The sequence below is a fragment of the Echinops telfairi genome, unplaced genomic scaffold (genome assembly GCF_000313985.2).
Source record: "Echinops telfairi isolate 266 unplaced genomic scaffold, ASM31398v2 ScPeMD7_40;HRSCAF=151, whole genome shotgun sequence".
Lineage (NCBI taxonomy): Eukaryota > Metazoa > Chordata > Mammalia > Afrosoricida > Tenrecidae > Echinops > Echinops telfairi.
This window is the reverse complement of record NW_022103938.1, coordinates 1,128,106-1,155,523: the sequence shown is the minus strand read 5'-3', so window position 1 is coordinate 1,155,523 and position 27,418 is coordinate 1,128,106. Positions and strand designations below refer to the sequence as shown.

Genomic DNA, 27,418 nt, shown 5'->3' with positions numbered 1-27,418 from the left:
ATTGTTTGCAGCCACCGATTGCAGAGCGATGTTTAAGCACGTCTTGTTTGATTATAAACCTGCACGTGTCAAGTGGAACTACCGTAGCGAACCGGTTTTCCCCACTCCCGTATTACATGGTGCATGCTCCCTTTTTCGTGGATTCCTCTTGGTGTAGTGGTTACGCTTTGGGCAGCTAACAGTAAGGTCAGAGTTTGAAACCACCAGCCAGCGCTGCGGAAGAAAGAGGAGGCTTTCTGAAACTGGTAACTCATGACGAGTCTCCGAAACGTACAAGGGCAGGTCTACCCTGCCCTCCATAGGGTCTCTAAGAGTCAGAATTGGCTTTTGTTTGTTTAGGGGCAGGAGGATGGTGGTGGTGGTGGTGGCGTTGGCTTCCCTCTTCAATGTTACCAGAATTTTCTCATTTAGCTCCACAGGGAAAGCCAATCTTCCTCTTACTGTTCCTGATACCATTACAACATGGAAGGCCACTGGATTCTGCCTAGATGGTCAAGCTGGATTTGGCATCTCCCCTTCCATCTCTCTGACAGCCTTCCAGCCCTTCTTTGTGGACCTCACTCTGCCTTATTCAGTTGTTCGAGGAGAAGCGTTCATCCTGAAGGCCAATGTCTTCAATCACCTAGATGGATGTATTCAGGTATTGCCTTCAGACTTCGTAGTACATAGTCATTTCTTTCCATACACATGACGATCTTCACATTTGATTTCTATGGGACTTTGTAAGTACCATGCGGCTTTCTCTCTCTCCTCTCCTTAAGATTTAGTCTCAGAAACCCAAATGGGTAATCTACCCTGTCCTAATGGGTTGCAATGGTCGGAATCCACTAGATGGCAGTGAGTGAGTGGAGTTGTGTTTTTTGTTTTTGTTACTCGCTGTTTCGAAAACGTTAACCAGTCATTCAGTGTATAGTTCTGAAATATCAATTAATGTATCAGAGTGACTGACTGAATATAAAAGAACTGAAGATAAACTCTATGATGTAATTGTTACCTTCGTGTGTGTGTGTGTGTGTGTGTGTGTGTGTGTGTGTGTGTGTGTGTAATGGGTAAGTTGGAGAGTTGTGGGAGTGAATGATGGGATAAAAAAATATCTAGTCCCTTCAATCTTCAACATATCCAAGGAGGGTCTTTTATGCACAAGACCCTCTAAAAGCAGAGGGATTTATATAATAACTAAGCTGGGTATTATAATTTGATTTTAAATCTGCTTACCTTTCACTTTTAGATTACCTGAGACTTTGCATATTTATGATATTTTATGGTTCCCTGGGCTCTTGACTGCTAGGTAATAGGTGTGGAAAGGCAGCAGGTAAAGCATTGGATTAATTACAAAAGACACTTACACTCTGTAACCGAAATCAAATCTGTGGCAGTTGAGTGGCTTATGACTCCTATTGGCCCTATTGGGACAGTGTGGAAGTGCCCCATATCGTTTCTAAGGCTGTCATCTTTATGGACACAGATGACATCTTTCTCCTTCACACCGGCTGGTGGCCAACCAAGGACTCATTCACAGTCCCACGTGACCTCCTGTGAGCGTGGAAAAGGGTATTACTAGCACATGTGTGTCTGGGTTTTGTGAGGGTTGAACTAATGTAAATGAAAAGCCTTGTACAATACATAGCAAATAATTAACAGTTGAGTCCATCTTCCCATTTTTGCCTACATAATGCGTTGCAGTAGTATCTAAAATAATTACATGACCTTTAGTTTATCTTTAATTTGTCTTAAGAAGCCTGGGTAGTGTTCTCAGGTAAGCAATGGGCTAGTAACAGCAAGCTTACAGTTCAAACCCACCAGTCACTCTGATTGTGAGTGCTAACTGAAAGATTATCTGTTACTCTAAGGGAGGAATATGAGGCTGTGAGCTCCCATAAAGATCCAGTCTCCAAAGACCTGTAGAGAGCCATTATGAGTCAGAAGCCACTGAGCAGCAGTGAGTTTGTTTGGATTTGGGCTCGGTATGTCTGATTGGCTCATCTTTTGCTTCACTGTGATTTTTAATATAGTATTTTCCTCAACCCCAATATTTACTTACACCCAAGTATTTAATCAACATCGGTTAATAATAGTTACAGATTGAGATACCCAAAATGCCAAAAGACACTTGACCAATATATTCATTGTTAAGCTGATAACAGTTTTTTAAACCAAATCAAGGGTCCAAAACATACCACATTTCCCAGGATGCAGTATTCAGTGGTAACTTTTTTGGGGGTAGGAAAATAGATTCTCACAATAAAGAAGACATTTGTCCAGTTGCTTGTTAATCACGTCACTTGTGAGTGTGAAATGGGATGTGTTGTTCTGGATAATGTATGCATGGTTCGTATGACATAAACAAGAATGTGAGCGGTCGGTGACATTGGAACTCATTTATAGATAAGAAAAAGGACCTTAAGACTCATAAAACTTAAGATAATCAACCCTGATTGGCCAAAACTTTTTAAAAAGTCCCCTAACATAGTGAATTGTTGTGTAAGACCTTCAACCCCACTGTCACCATGTTGATTCTGACCCATAGCAACCCTACAATAGAGTTTCGGAGTCTGTATCTTTGTGGGAGCAGAAAACTTTATCTTCTTCCTACGGATAGGCTGGTAGGTTTGCACCACCAATCTTATGGTTAGCAGTCCAGAGCTCCTTCTTATGAGATCGTTGTCCTGCTTTACACAAAATGATTAGCCAAAGGTCAGTAAATGTCGACAGATCGATTGTAAGGACGGGTTGTAATAATTATATAACAAGACATTTAAGGTTTCCTCTTTGCTTCGAAGCCGTGCTTCCCACAACATGAATGATTAATTGGTGGGGGCGGGGGTGGGGTGGGGGGGGATGTCCTCTCAAATATTTTGGAAATGGACACCTTTGTTGTGGAAATATGTGGAAAAAATTGAATTTTCTTGCTCTCTTTTCTTATCTGGCTCTCACAGATTAGTACTGGACTGATGCCATCGAATGCTTACCAAGCCAGACTTCTCCCAACTGAAGATAAAAACCTTTGCATATGTGGCAGTGAGAGAAAATCTTACTCCTGGCTCGTTACTCCCCAAACACTGGGTAAAATTTTCAATTCCTATATGTTTTAATAGGCTTTGTAAAAAGCCTTTTGAGAGATTATGTTGAACTATTTCTCTATTATAACTTGTTTGCTCATTGCTTGGTATCACTGCTTTCCACTGATCTATTCCTGTTGCTCTTGTATGAATTACAACTCCATGTAAAGAAAACCAAAATCCACGCAACTGGACCAATAAGTAGCATCGTGATAAATGGAGTCGGATTGAGGTTGTGAAGAATTTCATCTTGCTTGGATCTACAATCAGCATTCATGGAAACAGCAGTCAAAAGGCAAAACAACTCACTGCATTGGGCAAATCTGCTGCACAAGAGCTCTTTAGAGTACTGAAAAGCAAGGATGTTTTCACTTTGAGGACTAAGGTATGCGTGACCCAAACTGTGGTATTTTCAGTTGCCTCCTCCTATGCACGTGGAAGTTATTCATCGAATACGAACGACTGAAGAAGAGTGGATGCAGTTGAATTATGATGCTAGTGAAGAGTATTGAAAATACCATAGACTGATGAGAGAACCAACAAGTCATTCTTGGAAGAGTGCTCCGTACAAGAGACAGTGGTGAGACTTCTGACCACCTGGTACCTTGCCACCAGCTTCGTCTCCGTCTCTGGAGAAGGACACCATACTTGGTCAAGTGGAGAGGAGTGCAGTGTTTGGGTTGAGCATAGGGTCACTAAGGGTCTGATCCGACTTGATAACCACTAACAGCAAACCACAATTGGGACATATCATGAGAGACAAGCCCCTGGAAAAGGACAGTATCCTTGGTAAAGTAGAAGGGCAGCCAAAAACCGGAAAACCCTCAACAGGAAGGATTGACGCGATGGATGGCTACAACAATGGACTCATACATGCCGACAGTTGTGATGGTGCCTCAGCACTGGGCGGTGTTTCATTCTGTTGTGCAGAGGGTTGCAATCGGTTGGAATCGACTTGATAGCACCTAACAACGACTTGGTTAGCTGTTGTCCAGTCTACCCTTGACTCCTGGCAACCCCATACACCATGGGAAGAAACACTGTCCCGTCTTGTTCCTTTCCATGATGGGTTGCCCATCACACTGTTGTGATACATATGGTTTTCATTGGTTGATTCTCCGAAGTAGATCATCAAGCCTCTCTTCGCAGTCTATCTTTCAGCTCTGAGTCCATTAGCAGCCTAACTTCCTTCGACAGAATGAATGGTGGCTGCATCTAAGGTACATTGGCTGGGAATGAAACCCAGGTGCCCTGAGTGGAAAGCTGGAACTCAAAGCCCCTGCCCCCTTTTCTTTCACAACTCAGGATCTGTTTGCCGAGGGCCAAGGGTGGGAGTTAGAATTGAATCCTGACTTTAAGACCTCACGTGCTCTATGTCACGCGTTCCTCTGTCTTTCATAAAATTTCTATTTTATTTACAGTTTGGATCTCCTGCTTCAGCAGTAGTCGACTGTTACTTATTTACATCATTTCTTGCCATTGAAGGTACTGTCAACCTCACAGTTGTTGCCGAAACCTTGCCGCACTGTGTCTGTGGAAAAAGATCACCCCTGACTCTGAACTCTGCCTGGAGGGATACACTGGTCAGACCGCTGCTGGTTGAGGTATAGCCTCACAGGAAAACCTATGGGGCTGGGGAGAAAACCTGTCTGTATTTCAAATGGTATCTTCAGTAGGAAATGTATTTCTTTCACAGCCCATAGCGATAGGATGAATGGACACCTGGCCAAGGGACAGCCCAAAATATTGATCAGACATTTGGGGAGATAGACCAAGGAGAATCATTTAATCCTGATACATTCAATCTACAGAGAATATTTAGAGTCAAATGTATAATACATTTAAAAATTGAGAGAACTCATTTTGCAGTTTGGAGAAATTTTGAGAAAATTCCTGGCTTTACTTTTAGAAACACTTAGCTCATTATAAAGTTTGCAAAATCAAATGGTTCACTTCTCCATTATCTTGGGGCTCAAAAGTTTATAGACTCATTCTCTGGGATAACTTTATGGGTGATTTATTCTCTTTTAAACATTATTACTAATTTAATATTCTGAATTTACGTGGTATATGAATTTGGTTATTTTTTTTCTTCTTAATATTCTGAATTTACGTGATATATGAATTTGGTTATTTTTTTTCTTCCAACAATTAGCCTGAAGGTATTGAAAAGGAGATGACACAGAGCTCACTTGTTTGCACAAATGGTAAGAAGACGCCTTTAAGTTGTCTTGCAAATACGACAGCATTGGATGAGACATCTGTCTTTATTTTAGAATCATTTTTTTGCTATTGATCTTCTCCAAAGCATGGCTAAATTACTAAAAACGAACTTACTTCTGGTAATATAAACTTAATTTTGCCATAAGCCAAAGCAAATTTTAAAAGTTAAGCGTCTCCCTATAACTTACTCCCCCAAACAGACTATAAGTATCTGACTTTCACATAAGCCTTAGCTTTCACTCAAGCCATAGCCTCTCCCCATCCAAGTCATGATTTCTTAATTAAAAGTTAATGATTAGAAGCCCAGAAGTCTCCTTTGAGCCAAATAATAGACTGGCCCAGAAAATAAGTAGCAACATTTGTATTGCATGTATTCCTTTCAACAATCAATTACCATATATACTTGTGTATAAGCTGAGTTTTTGAGCGCATTTTTAATGCAGTTTTGTGGTAAAATTAGGTACCTCCGCTGATATTTGGGTCAGCTTATACTCAAGTATATGCGGTATATGAGACAAAATGGATAATGTTTTCCCAAAAGCAAAGTTGAAACGACAAGGAAGGGCAGGACAACTGAAGGGCGGAGACTGGTCAGAGGAGGTAGAACTAAGAGTACTGATGGACTGTGGGGCTGATAACTAATGGAACCATGGGGATTTCAGTTACTGTGTAAACTTACACCCAAAGCAGAATCAAATATCCATAAAAATTAAAAGACTTTTCAAAATAAGTGAAAAGACAAACAAATGACTGAGAGATTATCTTCAGAAACAATAGCGCGGATAAGGATCTAATTACCGATGTCTATATGAAACATCAGCAACCTAGCAACGAAAATAAAAACTCAGTCATAAATAGGCAGAGGTTTCAATGGGCATTTCACCAAAAAAGACATTCAAATGACTAAAAATACCTGAAAAGACACTCAGCATCTCTAGTTATCAAAACCACAATGAGATACCATTTTACTCTCGCTAAGATGACTAAGATTTTAAAAAGGAGGGAAAAAATAGAAAAATAACAAATGTTAATGAGGATATGAGAAATTAGAAGCCTATTACTGATGGGAACAAAAATTGGTAGCGCTGTCAGCTGTTCTGAAAAACAGTGTGGAATTTGCTATCAAAAACTAAAAGTATAGCTACCATATGACCCAACAATTCCACTTCTAGGAATATACCCCACAGACTTTAGATCAGAGCTCAAACAACGACTTGCACATGAAGGTTCATCGCCGCATCATTTACAACAGTTAGTTATGATGGTTAAAAATGTGTCATACAATAATTGTTTCTACAACGAAATATATAACTTTTGAAACACTTTTTTTTTATAATGAAGACGAGTTTCAGGTTAATAAATTCGCTTTACTTTTTCCTAGGATCCACAGTGTCTCAATCAGTGTTGTTACCATCACCAGGGAATCTAGTGAGAGATTCATCTAGAGCTTACTGGTCCGTTCATGGTAAGTGCATTGTGTGCAGCCTTAGGAGCCTCTGTTGCTCAGTGATTTATCACTTGGCTGCTATCTGAAAGGTCAGTAGTTTGAACCCACCAGCTGCTCTTGGGGAAGAAGATGTGACAAGCGGCTTCCATAAAAATTACGGCTTTGGAAACCCTGGGGGCACTTGTACTCTGCCCCCAGCTTTTCTATGAGTTATAATCAACTCGACAGCACATAACAGCAACATATGTAGACTTGGCGGATAAAAATAACTAAATAACTACACCTCTTTCTCTCATAGACCTGTTTATTGGTTTTATCAAGTTTGGGGTTCCATTTCTAGGCTGAGTATTTAGTGAGTAAGATTGGTAGATCTAACTAGACACTACCACACCAAGAATTTAAGTGCCAGAGTCTCCAAATATTTCTGACTCTTGCATGTTTTCCTATAGCCCATTTTAACTCTAGTCCCTAAAAATGATTTTTATGATTATAATCATTCTGAAAAGTTTGAAGTTTTCATGGATTTCATCTTGCTTTTATCCATAAACGTTGCTTATGGAATCAGTAGTCAAGTATTCAAAGGAACATTGCATTGGGTAGACTTGCTACACAAGACTACTTTAAAGTACTAAAGGGCAGAAGTGTCACTTTGGGCACTAAGGTATGACTGACCCAAGTCCTGGTAATTTAATCACCATCTAGTCATGTGAGAGTTGGACAAGATAAAATATTGTAGAGAAATGTGCAAAGACCTAGCTTTAGAAAACCAAAAAGGAGGAACATGCTCAGCCTACCTTAAACAGAAAGAATGCAAGAAAAAATTCAAGACTCGAGTTTCAGTATTGACAGATTCTATGAAGAAAATATTGAATGTTTCTGGTAGCATCAAAAAAAGGTAGAATACACTGCCACTGTACCAAAAAGAGTTGGTCGACATTCCACCATTTCAAGAGTTAGCATATGAACGAGAACCTAGGCTACTGAAGGAAGAAGCAGCACTGAAGGCTTTAGGGGAAAACAGTACAGGAAATGATGGAATACCAACTGGAATGATTCAACAAGCTGATGAAGCAATGGAAGCACTCAGTTGGCCTACTAACTGGAAGAGATCCATAATTGTACCCATTCCAAAGAAAGATGATCCAACAGAGTACTTCAGTTATATCCGTAAGCAATATCCTTAATAGCACACACAAGTAAAATCTTACTGAAGTTCATCCAACAGTTGCAGCAATACATTGACAGGGAGCTGCCAGAGATTCCAGCATGATTCAGAAATGGAACAAGGGATATCATTGCTGATGTCAGATGGATCTTGGTTGAAAGCAGGGAATACCAGAAAGATGTTTACTGGTGTTTTATTGACTATGCCAAGGCATTAGATTCTGTGGATCAGAACAAACCCTGAGAAGAATGAGAATTCCAGAATATTTAATTGTGTTTATGTGGCATCTGTGCATAGATCAAGAGGCAGTCATTCAAACAGAGCAAAAGAATACTGCGTGGTTTAATATCAGGAAAGATGTATGTCAGGGTTGAATCTTACCATACTTCTTTAGCATACTATGCTGAACAAATGATCAGAAAAACTGGACTCTATGAATAAGAACACATCAGGGTTGAAGGAAGACATGAACAACTGTGATATGTTGATGTCAGAACCTTGTTCGATGAAAGTGAAGAGGACTCAAAGCACTTTCTGATAAAGATCATGGATCGCAACCTTTAGTATGTATTACTTACTATAAAGAAAACCGAAATCCTCACCACTGGACCAGTAGGTAACATCATGATAAATGGAGAAAGTATTGAGGCTGTCAAAGATTTCATCTTGCCTGGAATGTTTATTGTGTAGTCAACATTCATGGAAACAGCAGTCAAGACATCAAACAATACCTTGCATGGGGTGAATCTACTGTGCATGACCTCTTTAACGTGTTGTAGAGCAAGAAGGTTACTTGGAAGACTAAGGTGTGCCTGACTCAAGCCATGGTATTTTCAACTGCCTCCTATCCATATGAAAGTTGGACCCTGAATAAGAGGATCGAAGAAGAATGGATGCACGTAAATTATGGTGCTGGGAAAGACTATTGAAAGACCACGGACTGACTAAAGAACCCAAAAATCAGGCTTGAAAGAAGTACCCCTAGACTGCTTTTAGAAGAGAGGACAGTAAAACTTTGTTTTCCATACTTTGGGAAGAGTAGCAAAAAAAGAGGAAGACCCTTGACAACTTGATGCAGTAGCTGCAACAATGGGTTCAAAAGAACAATTGTGAGGATGGCGCAGGACCAGGCAGTGTTTCACTCTGTTGTCCGTAGAGTCCTTATGAGTCTGAACAATATTATGGCTCCTCCTAACAGCTACAAGACTGTAGTCAAATCACTGCAGTATTGTTTCAGTCAGGATATGTGACTCAGACAAGTGCTCATTCAACTCAAGCTCACTGCCTTGAGTCTATTCTAACACATGGCAACCTCATGGGATAAAGTAGAACTGCCCCTATGGTTTCAAAGACTATAAATCTTTTTTTTTTAATAGATCATTTTAGTGCTCTTACATATGTTACAGCAATCCGTACACTCATTATATCAAGCAGACATGTACAAATGTTGGCATCAACAATTTCAAAATATCTTTCTTCTTGAGCCCTTTGATAGCAATTCCTCTTTATTCCCTCCCTCCCCAACCCTACCACTCCCATGAACTCCTACAGAGTGGTTGGTGGTTTTAAACTGCTGACCTTGCAGTTAGCAGCCCAAATGGTAACCTGTCATTGCCACCAGACTCCTTTCAGACAAATGCGATTCCTTTCAAATTAACCAGGTTTTCCACTCCTGGTCAGAGTAGCAGCCTTGTAAACCCACGGGAGCAGTCCTATTCTGTGTTAATGAATCATAATGATTCTGAATAGACTCAATGCGTTTCATTCTTTTTTGTTATGCGTTTGTTCTTAATTATCTTACTTCCTCCTAGAATCTTTCAAGGAATTTTGATTTCCACAAGCTTTTCAGAGCTACTCGTGGCTGCTTTAGGATACATATCTCTGTTTCAGCTCTCAAAGCAAGATCTGATGTCTTGCTAATCCTATTCTATGGGCCAAACAAATGAGAGAGGGAGGAAGATTCAGATAAGATAAATAATTGCCTTGAAATTCATAACATAGGGGTCTTGAACACAACCTAATATTACTTTTCTTATCCACTTTGATTGAAGATTTTGTATTGACTTGAGTTTCTTTCCAGGGGACATTCTCGGTCCTGCCATGCAAAATTTAGAGACTCTTCTCCAAGTGCCTTTTGGCTATGGCGAGCAGAATATGGTCCTTTTCTCTTCAAATTTCCATATTTTGGACTACCTGAGCCAGACTCAACAACTGACAGAAACGATCAAATTCAAGGCCATTGCATCCTTGGTCAAAGGTAAAGCCTTTACATGATTTTATTTACGTTCAATTCCCGAGTCCCAGAACTTTTCTCTTGTTAAGTACATTGAATGTATTTGTAACTATCTGTCTATCTCCACTTATAGTTAATGTGAATGGCCAATTTATCCAATTTTGCTGCCGGACATAACTTTGAAATGGAAATGGAGTTGTATCTCTTTTCTTGTTCTAGGCTATCAGAAACAATTGTCGTACAAGCACCCAGATGGATCGTATAGCACCTTTGGACCTCAAGATCCACAAGGACACGCATGGTTTGAGTTGATTTATAATTTATGTGAATTTTATTAGAAGTTGCTAAACATTTTTGTCAAGTAGGATGGAGTCAAGTATTTTAAGAATTTTAGAAAAAACTATAGACCTTCTCCCCACAATGTTTATCTAAAACACTCTACACATGTATACCCAAATTCATCCTATAGCATTCTTGGAATCTCAGGTTAAATATTCATATTCCCATGTTTTATTTATGAAAACTACAGGATAAGTAAACAAATCATCAGGCAAAAAGGTAACTCAATAGATAAAGATAAGAAATACGAAAGCTAATTTAATGTACAAGCACATTATTACTGTATAACCAAAGCACCAATATTTTCCCAAATCAATCTTAAAGGTAACGACAACATCATGCTCACTGACAGCAATGGTCAGAAATAGTGCTGTGTAGATGTGTACTTTCCTAATGAGATAGGACAAACCTTTGCTTAAGCACTATAGTTCTTGCTACAAGTAGTGAAATAAGTACTAAAAACCAATTAAACTAAGCATTGGTTTTGCTATGATTATAATACTAAAAGATAGTGTGATTAGTGACACATAAGTTAAGTTTCTAAAATTATTCGTGATATTCATAACATTTATCTACAAGCCCATTTTTTACACCTAACTACTATGTCCTGGGAACGCTAATGATCCGTTGAGATGTATAATCACAAAAGCTAACTACAATAATCATTATCATTTATTATTGAGTATAGTGAATTCGTATACAGTCCACTGAGGTCTATATGTAGCATTACACTACCAGTTTTAAGATGAAGAAATAGACACAGGAAAGGTAAGTAATTTACCCAAGATCACACTGCTTTTTATGTGGCAGAGCTGCAACATCTTTTCCAGGAGTCTGGGTTTGTACCCACTTATACACGAGAAAACTTCATGAAGTTTTAAAAACCTCACGAAGCCTAAGAGCTTGAGGACATTTAAAGTATCATGAGGAAAGACAATTAAGATAAAAAGTTTGAGTGCAATATAATAAAAATAGACCCAGGATTCTAAGGGAATGCTTAAGAAGGACGACTTTTCCCAGAAACTTCAAAGCATCTGTGGGAAAATTCCACTATTATTGAATTCCGGAGTTTTTATCATGAACATTTTTAAATCCCTTTTAAGCTAAATGCAATGCAGGTTACACACATTGGTGCATATAACCTAGTGTTTGCCTGTAAAGAATGTCAATCTATAGGAGAAAAGAGTACATATATATGAATAATCCTAGCTTATGATGATTGAATCCTCTGGACTTTAGATCGTCTGTGAAAATGAGGAATAAATGTCTCATCTTGGCCTCTAAGGAACTCTTTTGGTTACCTGCTTGCCCTTTCTGTTAAGTCAATTCCTACTTTATAGCATTTTCATGGTTGTAATCTTAGTAGAAGAACCAGGACTTCTATGGATTTGAATTGCCTTTAGGTTAGTGGTTAAGTACAAACCATGTATACAATTCAGATATTTTTTCTGTTTACAATATGAGGAGGTACTTTTGTAGTATGCGTTTTTCAAACTAGGTGAGCATCCCAGCAACTCGCTCTGAGTTAGTGCACTTAATGGTGTCAACTAGGAAGGTTCTCTCTAGTCACAGTGAATTTTTTGTAAAAGTTTCGCTCGAGCCTCATTTTTATGTGATGGCCGATTTAAAAGAACAGTATGCGGCTGTGAAATTTTGTTTCCTGCTTGGGGAAAATGCCACAGAAACTGTTGTGATGTTGAGCACAGATTACAAGGACAGTGCTATGAGAAAACTCAAGTGGTTTTCGCATTTCAAAAAAGGTGAAATGTCGATTGATGACAAACCTTGTTCTGGACGTCCATCAACTTCTCCAAGCATGTCAACTCATAGTGCATTTGGAGTTAATTCCACCAGGTCAGACTGTTAATCAACCTTTCTATTTAGAGGTCCTGAAAAGATTGCTTAACAGTGTACGGTCAGCGGGAGGTGGGGAAAGGCCTGATTTGTGGCCTGCAGGACTGGTTTTGCCACCACGACAATACACCTCACACAACCCTCTCAGTACACCAGTTTTGGCAAAAAACAGCATTGCCTCTCTTGAGCCTCACACCTTACTTATTTGACCTCACTCTGTGTGACTTCTTTGTCCACGAATAAAGAGGGACAGGAAAGGACAGGGACTTAAGGATGCAGAAGAGGGGCAGAAAAAAACGAAAGAGTGCTGTCAGCCATCCAAACAGATCAGTTTGAATGATGTTTCCAAGAATGGAATTGCAGATTTGACAAATGTATTAAATGTATTGGAGGGTACTTGAGAGTGATAAGGTTGTTTTTTTAAAAATTTAAATACATAGCTTTGAAAAAATATCCGGGTGTTTTGGGGGTTCCCCCTCATATACTACTAACGGATGTTCAGAAAGGACAAATAGAGGAAGAACTTAAAGTGGAGGGAAAGAATCTGGGAAGGCATCATAGGCCAGGTCGCACTGCATCAAGGACATGAGGATGAATAAACAAACTGCCCTCGATGCCGACTCGCAGCAGCAGCCCCATCTGGAGAGGTGAAGAGGGGGCGCATAACTAACGGGCTGCGGTTTGGCAGGAAGGGGTGAAACTCACACATTAAGTCAGGATTAGGGAAAGGGATTTTCAAATAGGAGACTCAACAATCCTGTAAAAAGTCACACTTTTTTTTTTTTTTTAATATTGCCGGTATCTGTCCACATTTGTTAACTGTCATTGATTGCGTGGTGTTTTCCAGGATCACCCCATTGGTTTACAAGTATTTTGCACTATCTAAGCCCTACATTTTTATCGATGACAACATCCAGTCTCGGACCTTTATTTGGCTCATGAATAATCAACAATCAGATGGCTGCTTCTTAAACGTTGGCCATGCTTTCAACAGTGCCTGGAAGGTAAGGGAGAAATTCTGTTTTACAGATTTTTTTGTTCTTTGATCATGATCACTCAGTGATTCCCAAATAGCGCTGCAAAACTTCATAAAGTCACTAACTTCCAGATTCTACCAACATAAATGACAACATAGAAACCTAGAAAGCCTTTCTCCTTAACAAATCCTTCCACCAGATTAAAAGTTCTGAAAGGACGGATGTTGTCCCATGGTAAAGGTGATGGTGGCAGAGGCGAAGTGTGCCAGTGGCAGGATTATTAGTAAAAGTATGAATGAAGTATAGAATGATAACAGAACCAGGATCATTATAATATTTTAATACATCATCATCTAGGAAATCCTTTGTTAATATACTGTACTTGCTTCTTACTGTTGTATTTTCAATAAGGTGTGTCAACAGTCTTACATATCAATATATTTCCCTGGTGATTGTTAAGTAACCCTGGTGGCTCTGTGGGTTAAGCGTTGAACTGCTAACTGCATGGTTGGCAGTTCAAACCCACTAGCCACTCCTCTGGAGAAAGATGGGGCCAGCTCCTGTCAAAATTTAGTCTTGAGAACCCTCAGGAGCAGTTCTTCTCTGTCCTCTAGGTCACCCTGGGTTGAAAACGTAGCTCAATGGCAATGAGTCTGATGTTTTTTGTTGTTATTGGTTTTGTTTGTTTTAATGATGAATATTAGGATATATGTTTACAAATGGAATTTTAAGGGTTCTGAAATAATGTCATCAAATTGTTTTCTAGTAAAGTTAGGCCAATTTAAACTCCTACCACAATAGCATAGCTCACTGACTTGTTCTACTGCTGTTTGTGTTGAATAACATAAGTATTAAAAACAAAATCTTCACAAATGCAGGAGCAAAAACAATGAAGTGCTTCATGACTACTTCATGACTACTTTTGTTGAAGGTCAGGTCTGGAGGCAACTATTTTTATGTGCTTGTGTTCAATCTGTATTTTTCCCTTTTCATTTCCCATCAGTCTTTTGGGGTTGATTTTATTTTCTTAACAACTAAAACTATTAACCTAAGAGTATTTATTTCAGTATATAATCTATGTATGATCTGATCCTATAATTTAAATAGTATCCATTTATCATAACACCTCTTTGTTAATTTATAGTGATTTTTAAAACCAAATTTATTATATTGTTTTCCACGCTTGGTAGAATTTCTTCCTGCACTACAGATTCTGTTCCATTGGTCTACCTTTTTATTTTATACTGCACTCTTTTAATTGTTGTGCAATTGTAGCGTGTATTTTCTATGCAATTTTAAGGACGAGGGTGAGTGTTGAGAGAATTTGCGGGACTCTATACCACCTGATTCCAAATACATCCTCAGGACCATAAATTTTTTTTTTTAAATGATCCTTTTATTCCTTTACACAGTCTTGATTCTTATTCACTGTTATCTCATTAATAAACAGCACTTTTTAAAGACATTTTAAAAATTCACCCCAGAAGGGGGAGAATACAGAAGAAAAAGCAACCGATTTGAACTTTCAGAGTAGAAGGCATGAGCAAAGAAATGCATCTCTCCTTCTGAAATTTCACCCTGAGACTGACATTTTGCCCCTATGTTTTATCCAGGGAAAAGATGATAAGATTTCTCTCACTGCCTACGTTGTTAACGCACTGATGGAAGCTGGTCACCCAATCTCAGTACGTATCCCTCTTCTGATATGCCTACCTTGCTTCTCACGAACTCAAAACATTTTACATCAGCAAAGCATGAACGGGAACTGGAACTGTGTTTATAGCTACAACGTAATGCCAAAGAAATCGTCCTCTAAACAGTCAAATCACACCCGACATGTAGAAATCAAAATGTATTTGTAGAAGTTAAAAGGTACGTGTTGCATTTGCCCTTTGAACGTTTCAACACGGGCAGGACTGATTCTCCAGGGATGAATCAATGCATCTACAAATCGTTTTCGTTCATTTTTTTCCCCCGTCCATGTCTTTGCAGTCTGCGCCAATTCAAAAGGGCCTTCAGTGCCTCGAGGCTGCAGCGAGGGACAGAGCCACTACGACCTACGAGAAGGCTCTGCTGGCCTATACTTTCAGTTTAGCAGGTCAAGAAGGCAAACGGAAATTTTTCATCAACCAGCTAAAAGAGAAAGCAAAGAAACGAGGTGAGTGCAGAGAGCCTTTCCTAGTAACCATTCACTTCTGGAGTAGCAGCGATGTGCTTGTCATACCTTCACGTTGCTCTGAAAAATGTTTGTGTTCAATACAATATATGTAGCAACAAACAAACAGTGAGGTCAAACATAACGTTGTCACATGGACAGTACAGCAACATCGATTGTGTTCATCATGTTGTTCAACCGCCCCCACTATTCATTTCCAAAATATTCCATCGTCATTCAGCAATCACTCCCTGTTTTCCTACTTCCTCTCATCTTCCCCTAATAATTACAAATAAACTTGAGAGTCTCTAATTGCCAATTCTAGATTTGTCATATGTGTGGATCATACAGTAGATGTCTGCTACAGACTGGCTTATTTCATTCAGCATCATGTTCATTCGTGTGGAAGCACACATCAGGATTTCACTTCTCTTTAAGGCTGAATAATATTACCCTCACCTTGATATGACATAGTCAGGTTTATAGTCTTCAAATACACCCCATCTGATCACATCTGCATATATATCCCATGCTTTCACACGAACACGACTGAATCCCTGGCTTTCTGTTGTCCTCAGATGGCTTGGTGTACTGGGAACTAGAAAAGAAGCTGTCTGTCGTAGACTCCTCCTGGGGCTACCCTTGGGCGTCCTCTGCAGAGATAGCGACGAACTGTTATGGTCTGTTGGCCGTTCTCTCCACCCCACAGCTGACCGCAGGAGAGCTGTCCTATGCATCGAAGATTGTAAAGTGGGTGTCAAGGCAGCAAAATTCCCGTGGAGGTTTCTCTTCCAGCATGGTAAGAATCATTTTCAAATCTTTCATTCAAAAAAAGCTGAGCCATGGCTTTGTCTTGACGGTGTTAGTCCTTGGATTTATATATGACCTTTACCCAATCAAGTGAGTTTGATGTCACTCACCAACACTTGCTGCCCTTTTTTTAAAAAATGTGCTATCTTTTAATTTTTTTTGAACGGTATAGTATTTTATCTAGTAACAGTCTCTAAATGTTTATTCAAAAACTAATTTTGTTTTAATTTTTTAAATGAGAGGTTAAATATAATCCAAAATTTGGTATGCCAAAAGGATACTCAAAATTAAAGGTTATGATACATAGTGATAAACTTTTTAGCAAATGGTTCCATCAGTTTCCAATGTGATCAATGGTGTATGAGTACCTTTCACTATATAACTTCAAAATAATTGTGAACATCTTGATCTGAGGCAATAAAAGTTGTAATTAATTGTGTATAAAGTAAATCGCCCACATTTAATTAGGTAGAATATACGTTCAACTTCCTTTTTTATTTTATGCATGATGCCTGGTAATATGACTGAAGCATGTCCCAACGGGGATGTCAATCTTTCTCTTGATTATTTGTAAGGCTTCAGAATATGGTAAAAGTACTAATGCACTTTCCAAGTTTTTATTTGCTCTTTAACTTTTATCAGACTTTAATTATACAGATTGTTTTCTTTTGACTTTATTAGTATATTCTCTCCAAGATTTCTTTAACACCAAGACACGCTCAACACAAAACTATTTTTAAATATCTATCCATATTTTCATGTATTATTATACATTAATTTATTACATTTCAATTATTAAGCTATATAGAATTTTAAATGGCCAGCCAGTTGTCATATGTCATTTACTTGATAAAAATAAATATCAATGACTTTCTCTAGTTATTTGAAATATGGACTTAGGATATTAAAAAGTTATATGTATGTGTATACATATATCTTGTGCGTGGTCACCTTTTTAGACTGTCTATTGTTTTCCAATGCATTTTTGACTTGGTTTCGGTTTTTAAGATGGACTGACACAGTGGCTCACACATGGTGATTGTGAGGGTGGTGCAGGACCAGGCAGTGTTCCTTGCTGCTGTCCATAAGGTCTCTGTGAGTCAGAGCTGACTGGACAACACCTAACAATAACAGTGTGTTTTAACATCTGACAGACCAAAGCCTGACTCACAAGGCACTCTGAAATTTCTCTTGTCTCATTTCACATTTTGATTCTATTACAAGGTATTTTGTTGTTGTTGTTGTTGTCTGTATGAGTTTGAAGGTTTAAGTAAAGACAGAAACTTGCCATTGACCCATTTATTTTTAGATCTACAGTGCCCTAAACACAATAGTTATGAAAAAGCTATTTCATTTTTAGTTGTTTTTAAATGATTTTAGCTGTATTTAGTTTACATACATACATAGTATGCTTTAATATAATTTACTACATTTTTCTTTTAGGATACTGTTCTGGCTCTCCAAGCTCTGACCCTGTTCCAAAGGCTCACTTTCTCTAGAAACAGACAAAATTCAGTGCTTATTTCCTCTAGCCAACCATTCTACATGGGCTTCCACGTGAACAATCAGAACCGTTTGCTGCTACAGCAGATTCCTTTGCCAGCAACTAACAAGAACTACACAGTGGAAGTGAACGGCTATGGTTGCGTGTTTGTACAGGTGAATTGAGAGTTTTCTTTCCACTCATGAAAATTTCCAAATACACATAAAAATGCAATAGTGTAATGAGTACTTATGTTGAAATGTTGCGTGAACCATCACAGGAGACAGACACCTGAAGGGGTTGAAACAATTGCACTATGAGAGAAAACAATGATTGTCAATGATTTCATATATCCACCATACTCCAAAAGGAGAAAGTCATAAACACAGAACTCATCTGCTACCACTGCAGGTGACGATCCCTCTGATTATTTTTAAATTTTTCGAGCAAGTAAGGAGGAAAAAAACTGAGCATTTCCTCTTGCCTTTTCAGAAGGGCAATTCAGTATCCCCAGATTCTGGAGGGAAACCCTTCTTTGTAGAGCACCAGCTAGCAATGATAGGAGGTATAGAATTAGAAAATCACCGCTCTTCGTCCTCAAGGAAATGCGTAACTCGGGCTGAGGTCCCGCATGCATTCTGCAGCTGTCGGCGAAACTGCGGTAAAAGAGAATGTTTACAGTGTCCAGTGGATTGCTCTATTTCACCCTTCCCACGGAGAACGCTGGCGCTCACCGCCTATATTCCGCGATTCAACTTAGTCCTGGATAATCGCGACGCACCTCCTGATGAAGGTTGCCAGTGAGCCGCCAGTCTCTGGGAAGAGAGCGGGACAACAGACGAAGTGACTCCCAGTAGGGAAGGAAAGAGAAACCTGATAACTCCAGAATGAGAAATATTCCCAAAGCCACCTGGCCTGGTTTCTTGAACAAGTTTATGTCGTGACAAGTACAAAAGATTGACAGAACTACTAAGTTAAAGAAGACCTATCAATCAAGTTTAATACATGATCTTGGATTGAATTCTGGGTTGAAAAACAAAGCAAAGCAAGCAAAATATATTTCGGAAAAGTGACTTGGTAACCATATTACATCATAATAAACAATTGTTAACCAAAAAAAGAACCCTATATTTTGTTAATTATGATCATGACGCTGCTGTTATAAGTTGGAATACTCTTATTATTATAGTTTTCGGAGATCCACTATGATATCCCTAGGCCTGTGATGATGTCTTTTATTTACTTTAAAAAGCAAAAGTGAAGCAAATTTGTCAAATGTGAGCAACTGTTGAATCTGAGTACTCAGTGGACTATGGTGTGTTTGTTTTCTAAGAAACCAAAAATGCATACGAAGGTCTAGTTTTATTTTGCTCTTTATCTAGGGCACATAGTTTTAAAAATTCATGTTCAATATTATTTATTCAGGTATGTCACTGTCAAGTAAGGGTGGGACTGCTAACTGCAAGGTCAGTGGTTCAGACTCACCATCCGCTCCAAGGGATAAAGGCTATCTGTTCCCATTAAAATGGGTAGTTCTGGAAACCTTTAATAGAGCCACTGTGAGTTGGAATGGTCTTCATAGCACTGGATTTGATTTGGGCTTAATAATATGCAGTCACATATTTGATTATGCATAAGTATCTATTTTCTCAACCACTGTTTTTTCTTCATTCTAATATCAGTGATACAGTTGGATAGCATTTACACATGTATTAGCCCTAGGAAATAGTTTTAAAATAGCAAAGCAATAATACTAATATATAAAACTACTAAACTAAGTTTCATAATATAAACCACTCAATATAATCAAAAAGCTGAGCTCAAATGTTTTTTCTTTTTTTATTATGCTACCAACTTGATACTGTTACGTTCATTAGTTTTATATTTTCAATTTCATTACTTGGTTTCTAGTTTAGATTTCATTTAAATGCAGCTGAGCGAGACATTTGAGGTGTGCACATGTTACTCTTAATATTGTTATCTCCATTTGAGGTGTGCACATGTTGCTTTCTGAATATTATATTCTTATTTCTGATCCACTTAAAAACTTAGGTAGCAGTCTCCATAAGTATTTAATGTACTCACTTTCACTTTGGGTATATGACTGCATTAGATGTATACACTGAGTGAAATATTGATAGGCATTTCAATTAGTTCCTTTCTTTGACTGTTTCACAGAGTACTGTAATGAATAGCACAGTGCGCTCACTGTTGTTTACTTAGTGTGTTTATAAAACAGAAATATTAGATCAGGTCCCCAAGCTTATTTCCAAGTCTTACCGTTCTGGATTCAGATCCACAGTTCCCTTCTTAATTCACTGTCACGCTGGCACTGCTTTGGTTCCTACTCTTCTCACACTAGCTGTCATCATTTTATCAGTTTCTTAAGGGAGGAGGAAGATCACTTTAATTGTTACCCATGAGATACAGTTTTCCTGTCTCTGCTACTACTTACCACTCTTTATCTAGATTTCCTCACATGGAAACTCGAGACCAAACGTACATCTCTACTGCACAGCGTCATTGAAGAGATTTAAGTTATTAAATGAAAAGCACTTAAAAGTATGTGCTCAGTAAATGTTAGTTATTATTTCTATTTGTACTAGATAAGAAATAGTAGACACTGACAGAAATAAAATTTTGCTTTTAATTTAAGTAAAAATATTAATGACTTTCAGGTAATAAATTTAAAAGTAATTCATTGATTAATGAATAATATATTTTATGTTTATTATAGGCAACCCTGAAATACAGCATTTTCCTCCCCAAGAAGTCAACCGGGTATTTTCTTTCTGTGAATACAGCCAATGCGGTCTGCAGAGGATCATTTGATACAAAGTTTGATCTCGTTGTTGCAGCCAGGTATCAATGTCGTAATTTTTTTTTAATTTGTTAATTTACATGTGTCTACCTCAAATGGAGATCACATAATGTCTCTGTCTGCTGCATATTCCAATTGTTTTCCATAAGAAGTTTCCCTGTCTGGATGCCCTCAGGGAGTATTGTTTAGATTGTGTAAACTGTGTAAACTGTGTGAAAGAACCCACCCCCACCCCTATCCGTTGTCGTTGAATCAGCTCCGACTGGAACTGGGCCTCTTCAGAGTTCTCAGTGGTGGGTTTTTCAGAAGTAAATCGTCGAACCTTTCTTGCAAGGTGCCTCTGGGTTGATACTAGATGAAAAACACGTGACTGGGAAAATACAAACTAGAAAGGAGGGAAGGGAAGCTGTAGGGAGGGAGTTTAAAAATCCCTCCTCAAGACATCTGTTTCCCCACATTTCTTATTATGAATCTGTGACTTGACATGGTACAGCCCTTTATTCTGTAGACCGAAATGCTGACACAATACCATCAAGTTCAGTTCTCTGGGTCCCCTTTGAAATTAGTTTACATGTGTGTTATTTCATATTGACACACCATTAATCCTGTTTGAGACTATGCCAACCTCAAAACAAAGAATACTATAAAGGTTATGAAAATAGCAATTAATAACTGACACCAACGAGTTTTATTTTTGCTTCAGTTCAGAAATTATGTGTTTTCTCTAGCCACCTTTAGTCATATTTACAGGCCACTAAGTTACCCATTTGGTAAAATTATTGGTTGTAAGTCCTATAAGCCAAATGACTGAATAAGGGCTTCACTTTCCTTATGGAATTTTGACACTCTGAAGTATCATGAAAATATACATGAATAAAAGTTAAAGCTCAATAGAATTTTCTGCATATTGTAATTTCGTATGATATTTAATAATACTGAGGCTATTGGTGCAATTTTAGTTTCAGGAATATGACAGAATGCGAAATCTTGTTCACGTTTGTCCTAAAACTAGCAGCTTTGCATGTGAATACCTTTTTATTAAGTTTAAACTTTTTGCTTTTTAAAAATAGTTATTTGGGGAGGCGCAGCTCTTCCAACATGGCAATCATTGATGTGAAGATGCTTTCAGGCTTTGTGCCTGGTAAACCATCTATTGAAAAGGTAAAGAATTAAATGTTTTAATGAATATAACTCTCAACCCCTGAAGAAGATCTCCCCCCCACCCCCCGTCCTCCCCCCCAAAAAATCACTTCTGCCTCAGAGTCGATTCTGTCACATAGCCATGTCACGCTTGGCAAAGTAAAGGGTCAGCTACAAAGAAGAGCTGCAGGGAGAAGGATGGACACAGTGGCTGCAAACAGGGCCTCAAACATACCAACAGCAGCGAAGGTGGTGCAGGAGCAGGCAGCGTTGCCTTCTGTCGTACCTTCTTGTGGTGAAGACACCAACACGTAACCCATACCACCGCCTGCAGGGATATCTGTGCTCTGTGAGGCCTCGTACCACGCCGTGGCCACAGGTGGATGGAGAAAAGGACACAGTTTCTATTCTCGGGATGAAATTTAAATCTCATATATATCTAGTAACAGAACAGTATTGGGGATTCTCAAGTTTAGTTATAGTTTTATATGGTCAAGATAAGTAACTGTGAGAAATTAAGGTAGGCAGATGCCTTATGATTACTGTCAATATTATACTTATCAAAAATTCATAAACTAATATTATACTGATAGATTTATACAAAAATAAAAAGTAAATATCAAAGATTAATATTTGTTGCAAAGTTATAGGGGAACATAGGAGGGATTTGTAAGGGTTAAGAAAACCATGAAGCATTAAAAAAAAGCTTTTGTCTTTTTGAATACCTTGACGTTTGTGTTACTGTTTTATGACGTTTCACACCTTTTCCTTCTCTTTTTAGCTTCAGAGAGATGGGCAAGTACAGCGAGCAGAAACCAAAGCCTCTCACGTGGTTTTCTATCTGGAGAATGTAAGTGTTCTGTTGATGTTTAGTTTGCATGCGCAATGCATGTGTCTAAGATTTTTCAAAGTTTTTTTAAGGACTCAAGTATAAAAATGGCATTGTATAAATAATTCTGAATGCTTGAAATGGAGTGCAAATAAATTTCCATCTACCTAACATTATTTATTTGTTACTAGATCACACAAAGGAAAATACAGTTCTCATTCTCTGTGGAACAGGATGCACTTGTCACAAGCATCAGGCCCGCGTTCATTCAGCTCTATGATTACTATGGAGCGGGTAGGAATTTTACTTCACTTTAGTGTTCTGTGTATTTTCTGTGTTAAATTGAACATATACCAAGTTTTCCCCTATTTCTCTGCTAATTAGTGTCATGGTTGAAATTATCTTCCCTTATTTGGTGTCTTGTAACTTTCAATGCTACGAATACAAAGTTTCAAAAGCAAACACAGTTTAAGATTATGTCTATCCAGAAGAGCTCAATTTTCCTTATCCAGTGGTTTCACCCAAATGTTCATTTAGATTACTGCAGCACTGTAGACTTGGGCAAAGCAGTTAGTGGCATGAATGTTGTTTTATAGTGTTTTGTGCATTCATCAGTACAGGGGCAGCAGGTCATGGGAAACCCGGTTCCATTTCTGAACAATGCATTTCAAACAGCAATCACCCGTATGTCAGTGTAAGTGTTTGTGTTGCTAGGAGGCTGATCATGTTGTAACAGAGCTTCCAGACTAAGACAGACTAAGAAGAAAGGCTTGGTGATGGAAGTACTTAAAAAACAAATAAAATAAACCAACCAAGGAAAACCCTCGGGACCCACAGCAATCCAAGCTCATTGTTCCCAGGTTGCCACCAGTTTGGGATTTATTCAGTGGGTGTTAAAAACAACAATAACAACAGTGATATGGTATAGAGGATGAAGAAAATCATGTGTTTACTGGAATAGAGGAAATATATATATATATATATTTATATATATATATATATAACTAGAGATAACAGTTTCTTAGTAAAAACATTTTGACAGAGTGTTTGGCTTTTTTTTAAACCACTACCATTTATTATTCTTCACAATTCTGTGAAGCAGCTGGGCTGGCTGATCTGGGCTGGGTTGGTAAATCTCTGCTCATATTGCTTCTGGGACTGCAGTCAACTAGGAGGTCAGTTGGCTGGGTGACCTAGGGAACCCCCATACCATATTCAAGTCCCCAGTGTCTGGCAGGTTCTTGCTTGGGGGCTAGCCGGCTGCTGGCTGAATTCACTGTTCCATGCTTCAACAATCTATGCACTTGAATTATGAGGTTGTCAAAAAATAATCAAAGTACCATGGACTGCCCAAAGAATAACCAAATCTGTCTTGGAAGCAGTATAGCCAGAATGTTCCATAGAGGAAAGGATGGCGAGACTTCATCTCACTTACTCTGAACACGTCAGAAAAACCAGCCCCTAGAGAAGGGCTTCATTCATGGTAAGGTGGAGGGGCAGTGGCAAAGAGGAAAGCCCTGGACAAGATGGGTGGACACAGTGGCTGCGACAATGGGCTCAAACAGAAGAACAGGCGTGATGGCGCGGGACCAGGACGTGCTTCTGTTGCTCCTCAGGTCACTGAGTGTGAGCAGACTCGACGGCACCTAACGACAAGAATGCCCTTCAACAGAGTAGTCATCTAAGCCATCCGCCTACCTTCACTCTTGTCAAGTTCATTCCCTCGTGAAGTGACCCTGTCAGACCGAGTAGAACTGAGACTTAAGTTTTTCTAGTAGCAGGCAGCTTTATCTTTCTTCCAGGGAGTGACTGGGAAGTTGAGCAGCCAGCCTGGTGATTAGTAGACAACTTTGAACCCCCTGTGCCACCAGGGATTCTCACATGTTATCTAGTGCAGTGGCATTTTAAAATAAAGCATAGTTTTAAAATAAATGCTATTTTGCTGGGTAATTTGAAATTTCTGTTTAACTGTTTTTATTGCGCTTGTGGTAGTGGCGATGTTTTAGCCAAGCCTTAGGAAAGTTAAGTTCCTACTGTTCTCTCAAAGCCATTAAGTTACAAAGCAGAACTTTGAATGGGTGTTTTCACTTAAAAGTATGACTTACCTGAGCTGGAGCACTGCTTTTAAAATACACATATTATGCCTAATAAGAAATTGATGTATAGATCTATTAACTATCAAAATATAAAAATAGCAGTTAAATACAAGTCAAATTGTCTTTTTTTAAAAATCATTTTATTGGGGGCTCATACAACTCATCACAATCCATACATCCATCCATTGTATGTCAAGCACATTTGTACATTTGTACTTTTGTTCTACTTAAGCCCTCATTTTTTCCCCTCCCTCCCCACTCCCTCCTCCCTCATGAACCCTTGATACTTTATAAATTATTGTTATTTTGTCATGCCTTACACTGTCCTAGGTCTCCCTCCCTTCACCCACTTTTCTGTTGTCCATCCCCCAAGGAGGAGGTTATAGGTAGATCCCTATAATAGTTTCCACTTTCTACCCCACCCTTCCTCCACCCTCTGCTATCGCCACTCTCACCACTGGTCCTGAAGGGATCCTCTGTCCTGGATTCCCTGTGTTTCTGGTTCCTATATGTACCAGTGTACATCCTCTGGTCTAGCCGGATTTGTAAGGTAGAATTGGGATCATGATAGTGGGGGAAAATTGTCTTATCCAATAATTAACTCTGTTTTAGACTAAAAAAAAAGCAAGCAATGTTATCTACATATAATACATATGTTGAAAAATACTTCAGCAAAATCAGAGTTTGGGAGGCATTTATTTACTATTTATTATTTACTTACTAGTGAAGAACCAAATTCACTGTCATCAAATCGATTCCTACTGAGAGGGACCCCGTGCTGGTAGAGCAATGGTTGCACACTGGACTGCTCACCACAAGTCGGCAGTCTGAAACAGCCAGCCGGGAGACAATGGGAAAACGACAAGGGTGTCTACTTCTGTAAACAGTGGCAGTCTCAGAAGCCCACAGGGGCAGTTCTACCCTGTCTTACAGTGTCATTATTAGTCAGAATTCACTGGTCACATATAAACTTTAGGTACCCCAGCATTTTATTAGTATATCTTTCCCTGTTGCCAAAGACATGGGTGATTATGTGTGCACAGTCCCTCTAGCTTTATTAATAATATGAACTCTCTGCCTAGAACATAAAGTCCTAGACTCTACCAGGTTTTAATAGATATTATATTCAAAATGTCATACCTGAAATATCTAAGAATAGCCACATATGTGTGCATGAAATATAATGTAAGTCAGAGGAATGAAAATCTATTGGAAAGATGTGGATCAAAGAAACGTATCAGTAGCATATATTTAGGGATGTTGTTTCTGAACAGAGATGAAAGGAAATCATAATTTTCTCTTGAATAATATTGTGAAATTGTTACTAATGGGAATTACTTTCTTCCAGATGAATATGCGTATTCAGAATACCACACACCATGTCATCAGACGTCTTTTGCAAGTTCCTTGTTCTAGGATAAGGGAAAGAAGACACCTTGGACACATCTGTCTGTTGAGTGAACATGATAGCTTGTTTCAACCAAAGAAAAACATTCAGAGTCTTCTATGGAGTGGTTATCAAGTTCATCTCCCCCAGGCACCGTCATCCCTCTGTGCACTACCTTGGGCTTCTTGCTTTCTGCCCTTGGCCCTTCTTGGAAGCATCAGCAATCAGTAAGCTCCCTTGTGCAAATACAGGAGTGAAGTGCAGGTTTAATTAATGCTTCCCTCCTGGGATGAAGGTCAGCCAATAGGGGACAGGCATTCTGCCTCTGGTCAGAGACTTCCGGAAGCGTTCCAAATGCTTCTCCTGGATCTCCTTGAAACGGAGCTCCCTCGTTTCCAGAGAGGTTCAACAGCAAACTCCTAAAGTAACCTTTTTCCTTAACCGTCCCAATCTTCCTGCGCCCTTACTCCCGCTCTCTGGAACCACCTCCAGAGTAAATGATCTGCCTGTAAGGTCTTGCCCTAGACTGCTTCCAGGGCCACCCAAGGAGACTACGTATTGCAACAATCACCAACTAACTACAGATAAGTTTTTATTATATAGGGACTATTTTAATATGCTGATACTTTAGTTTGGGTATTTGTGTTTTTTAAAATAATTTCTTTAGGTTATTGAAGAACAGAATTTGTATATTTTAACATAATCATGTTTATTTTCATTGGAAACCGAAAACTACTTTCAAATATATTTTTAAGATAAAAGAAAAAAATGTGTGCTTTTTGTTTTAAAAATTACTTATTTTTAACAGTTTCAGCAGCATACACTTTACGTATCATATATGTTGACATAACTACAAATCAATAATCTGCCCTAGAATTTACTCTGTGATAACGAGGCTTTTTGTCATTCCTGGTCCATAGTTAGAGGGGAGTGCCCTAAGTCTTACCCAAAACCTGAGAATGCATTTTTGGCTTTCACTGTCAAACAGCGTTCAAAATTAGGCTCTGGTACCAATCCTTCAGCCAGAGATAGGCTGGTGTGCGTCTTCACTTAGATGACTGCTTGTTTTAAGACAAACCTTGTTTTACGACCCCACACACTATTCTTTCTGATGGCTGGATAATGCCTGCTTTCTTCACCAAATGTCTGTTGTTTTCAAATCACAAAATTTGGGGGCAAATTGTTACGGAAGCAATAGAACAGTCATATAGTTTCTCTCAAGAACTTCCGAATGCCCTTCCCGGCCCTGTTTACCCAACAGCAGCATCTACCTAGTAACGCAGATCTGTGGAATGGTTGCACATGCATGGAGCTGCTTTGAGGTGAGTCTGAGATGGGCAAGTGCTTCGTGTCTCCCTCTCTTATTCCTCCTCCCTTTAGAAAATTTATTCTTCCTATCT

General features: G+C 38.8%; 1 protein-coding gene across 1 annotated transcript; it reads left to right on the top strand.

Annotated features, from left to right (window-relative positions):
• Positions 1-25: 25 nt before the first annotated feature.
• Positions 26-26,770, top strand: LOC123521698 (ovostatin-like). Its single transcript, XM_045290508.1, has 18 exons — positions 26-119; positions 420-640; positions 2,937-3,063; positions 4,545-4,663; positions 5,215-5,266; positions 6,664-6,747; positions 9,975-10,151; positions 10,347-10,428; positions 13,168-13,324; positions 14,911-14,982; positions 15,290-15,455; positions 16,031-16,251; positions 17,706-17,921; positions 20,483-20,607; positions 21,637-21,727; positions 22,488-22,556; positions 22,727-22,829; positions 25,980-26,770. Exons 1-18 carry the CDS (start codon positions 29-31, stop codon positions 26,045-26,047), a joined length of 2,241 nt encoding a protein of 746 aa, XP_045146443.1. The 5' UTR covers positions 26-28; the 3' UTR covers positions 26,048-26,770.
• The last annotated feature ends 648 nt before the right edge of the window (positions 26,771-27,418 follow it).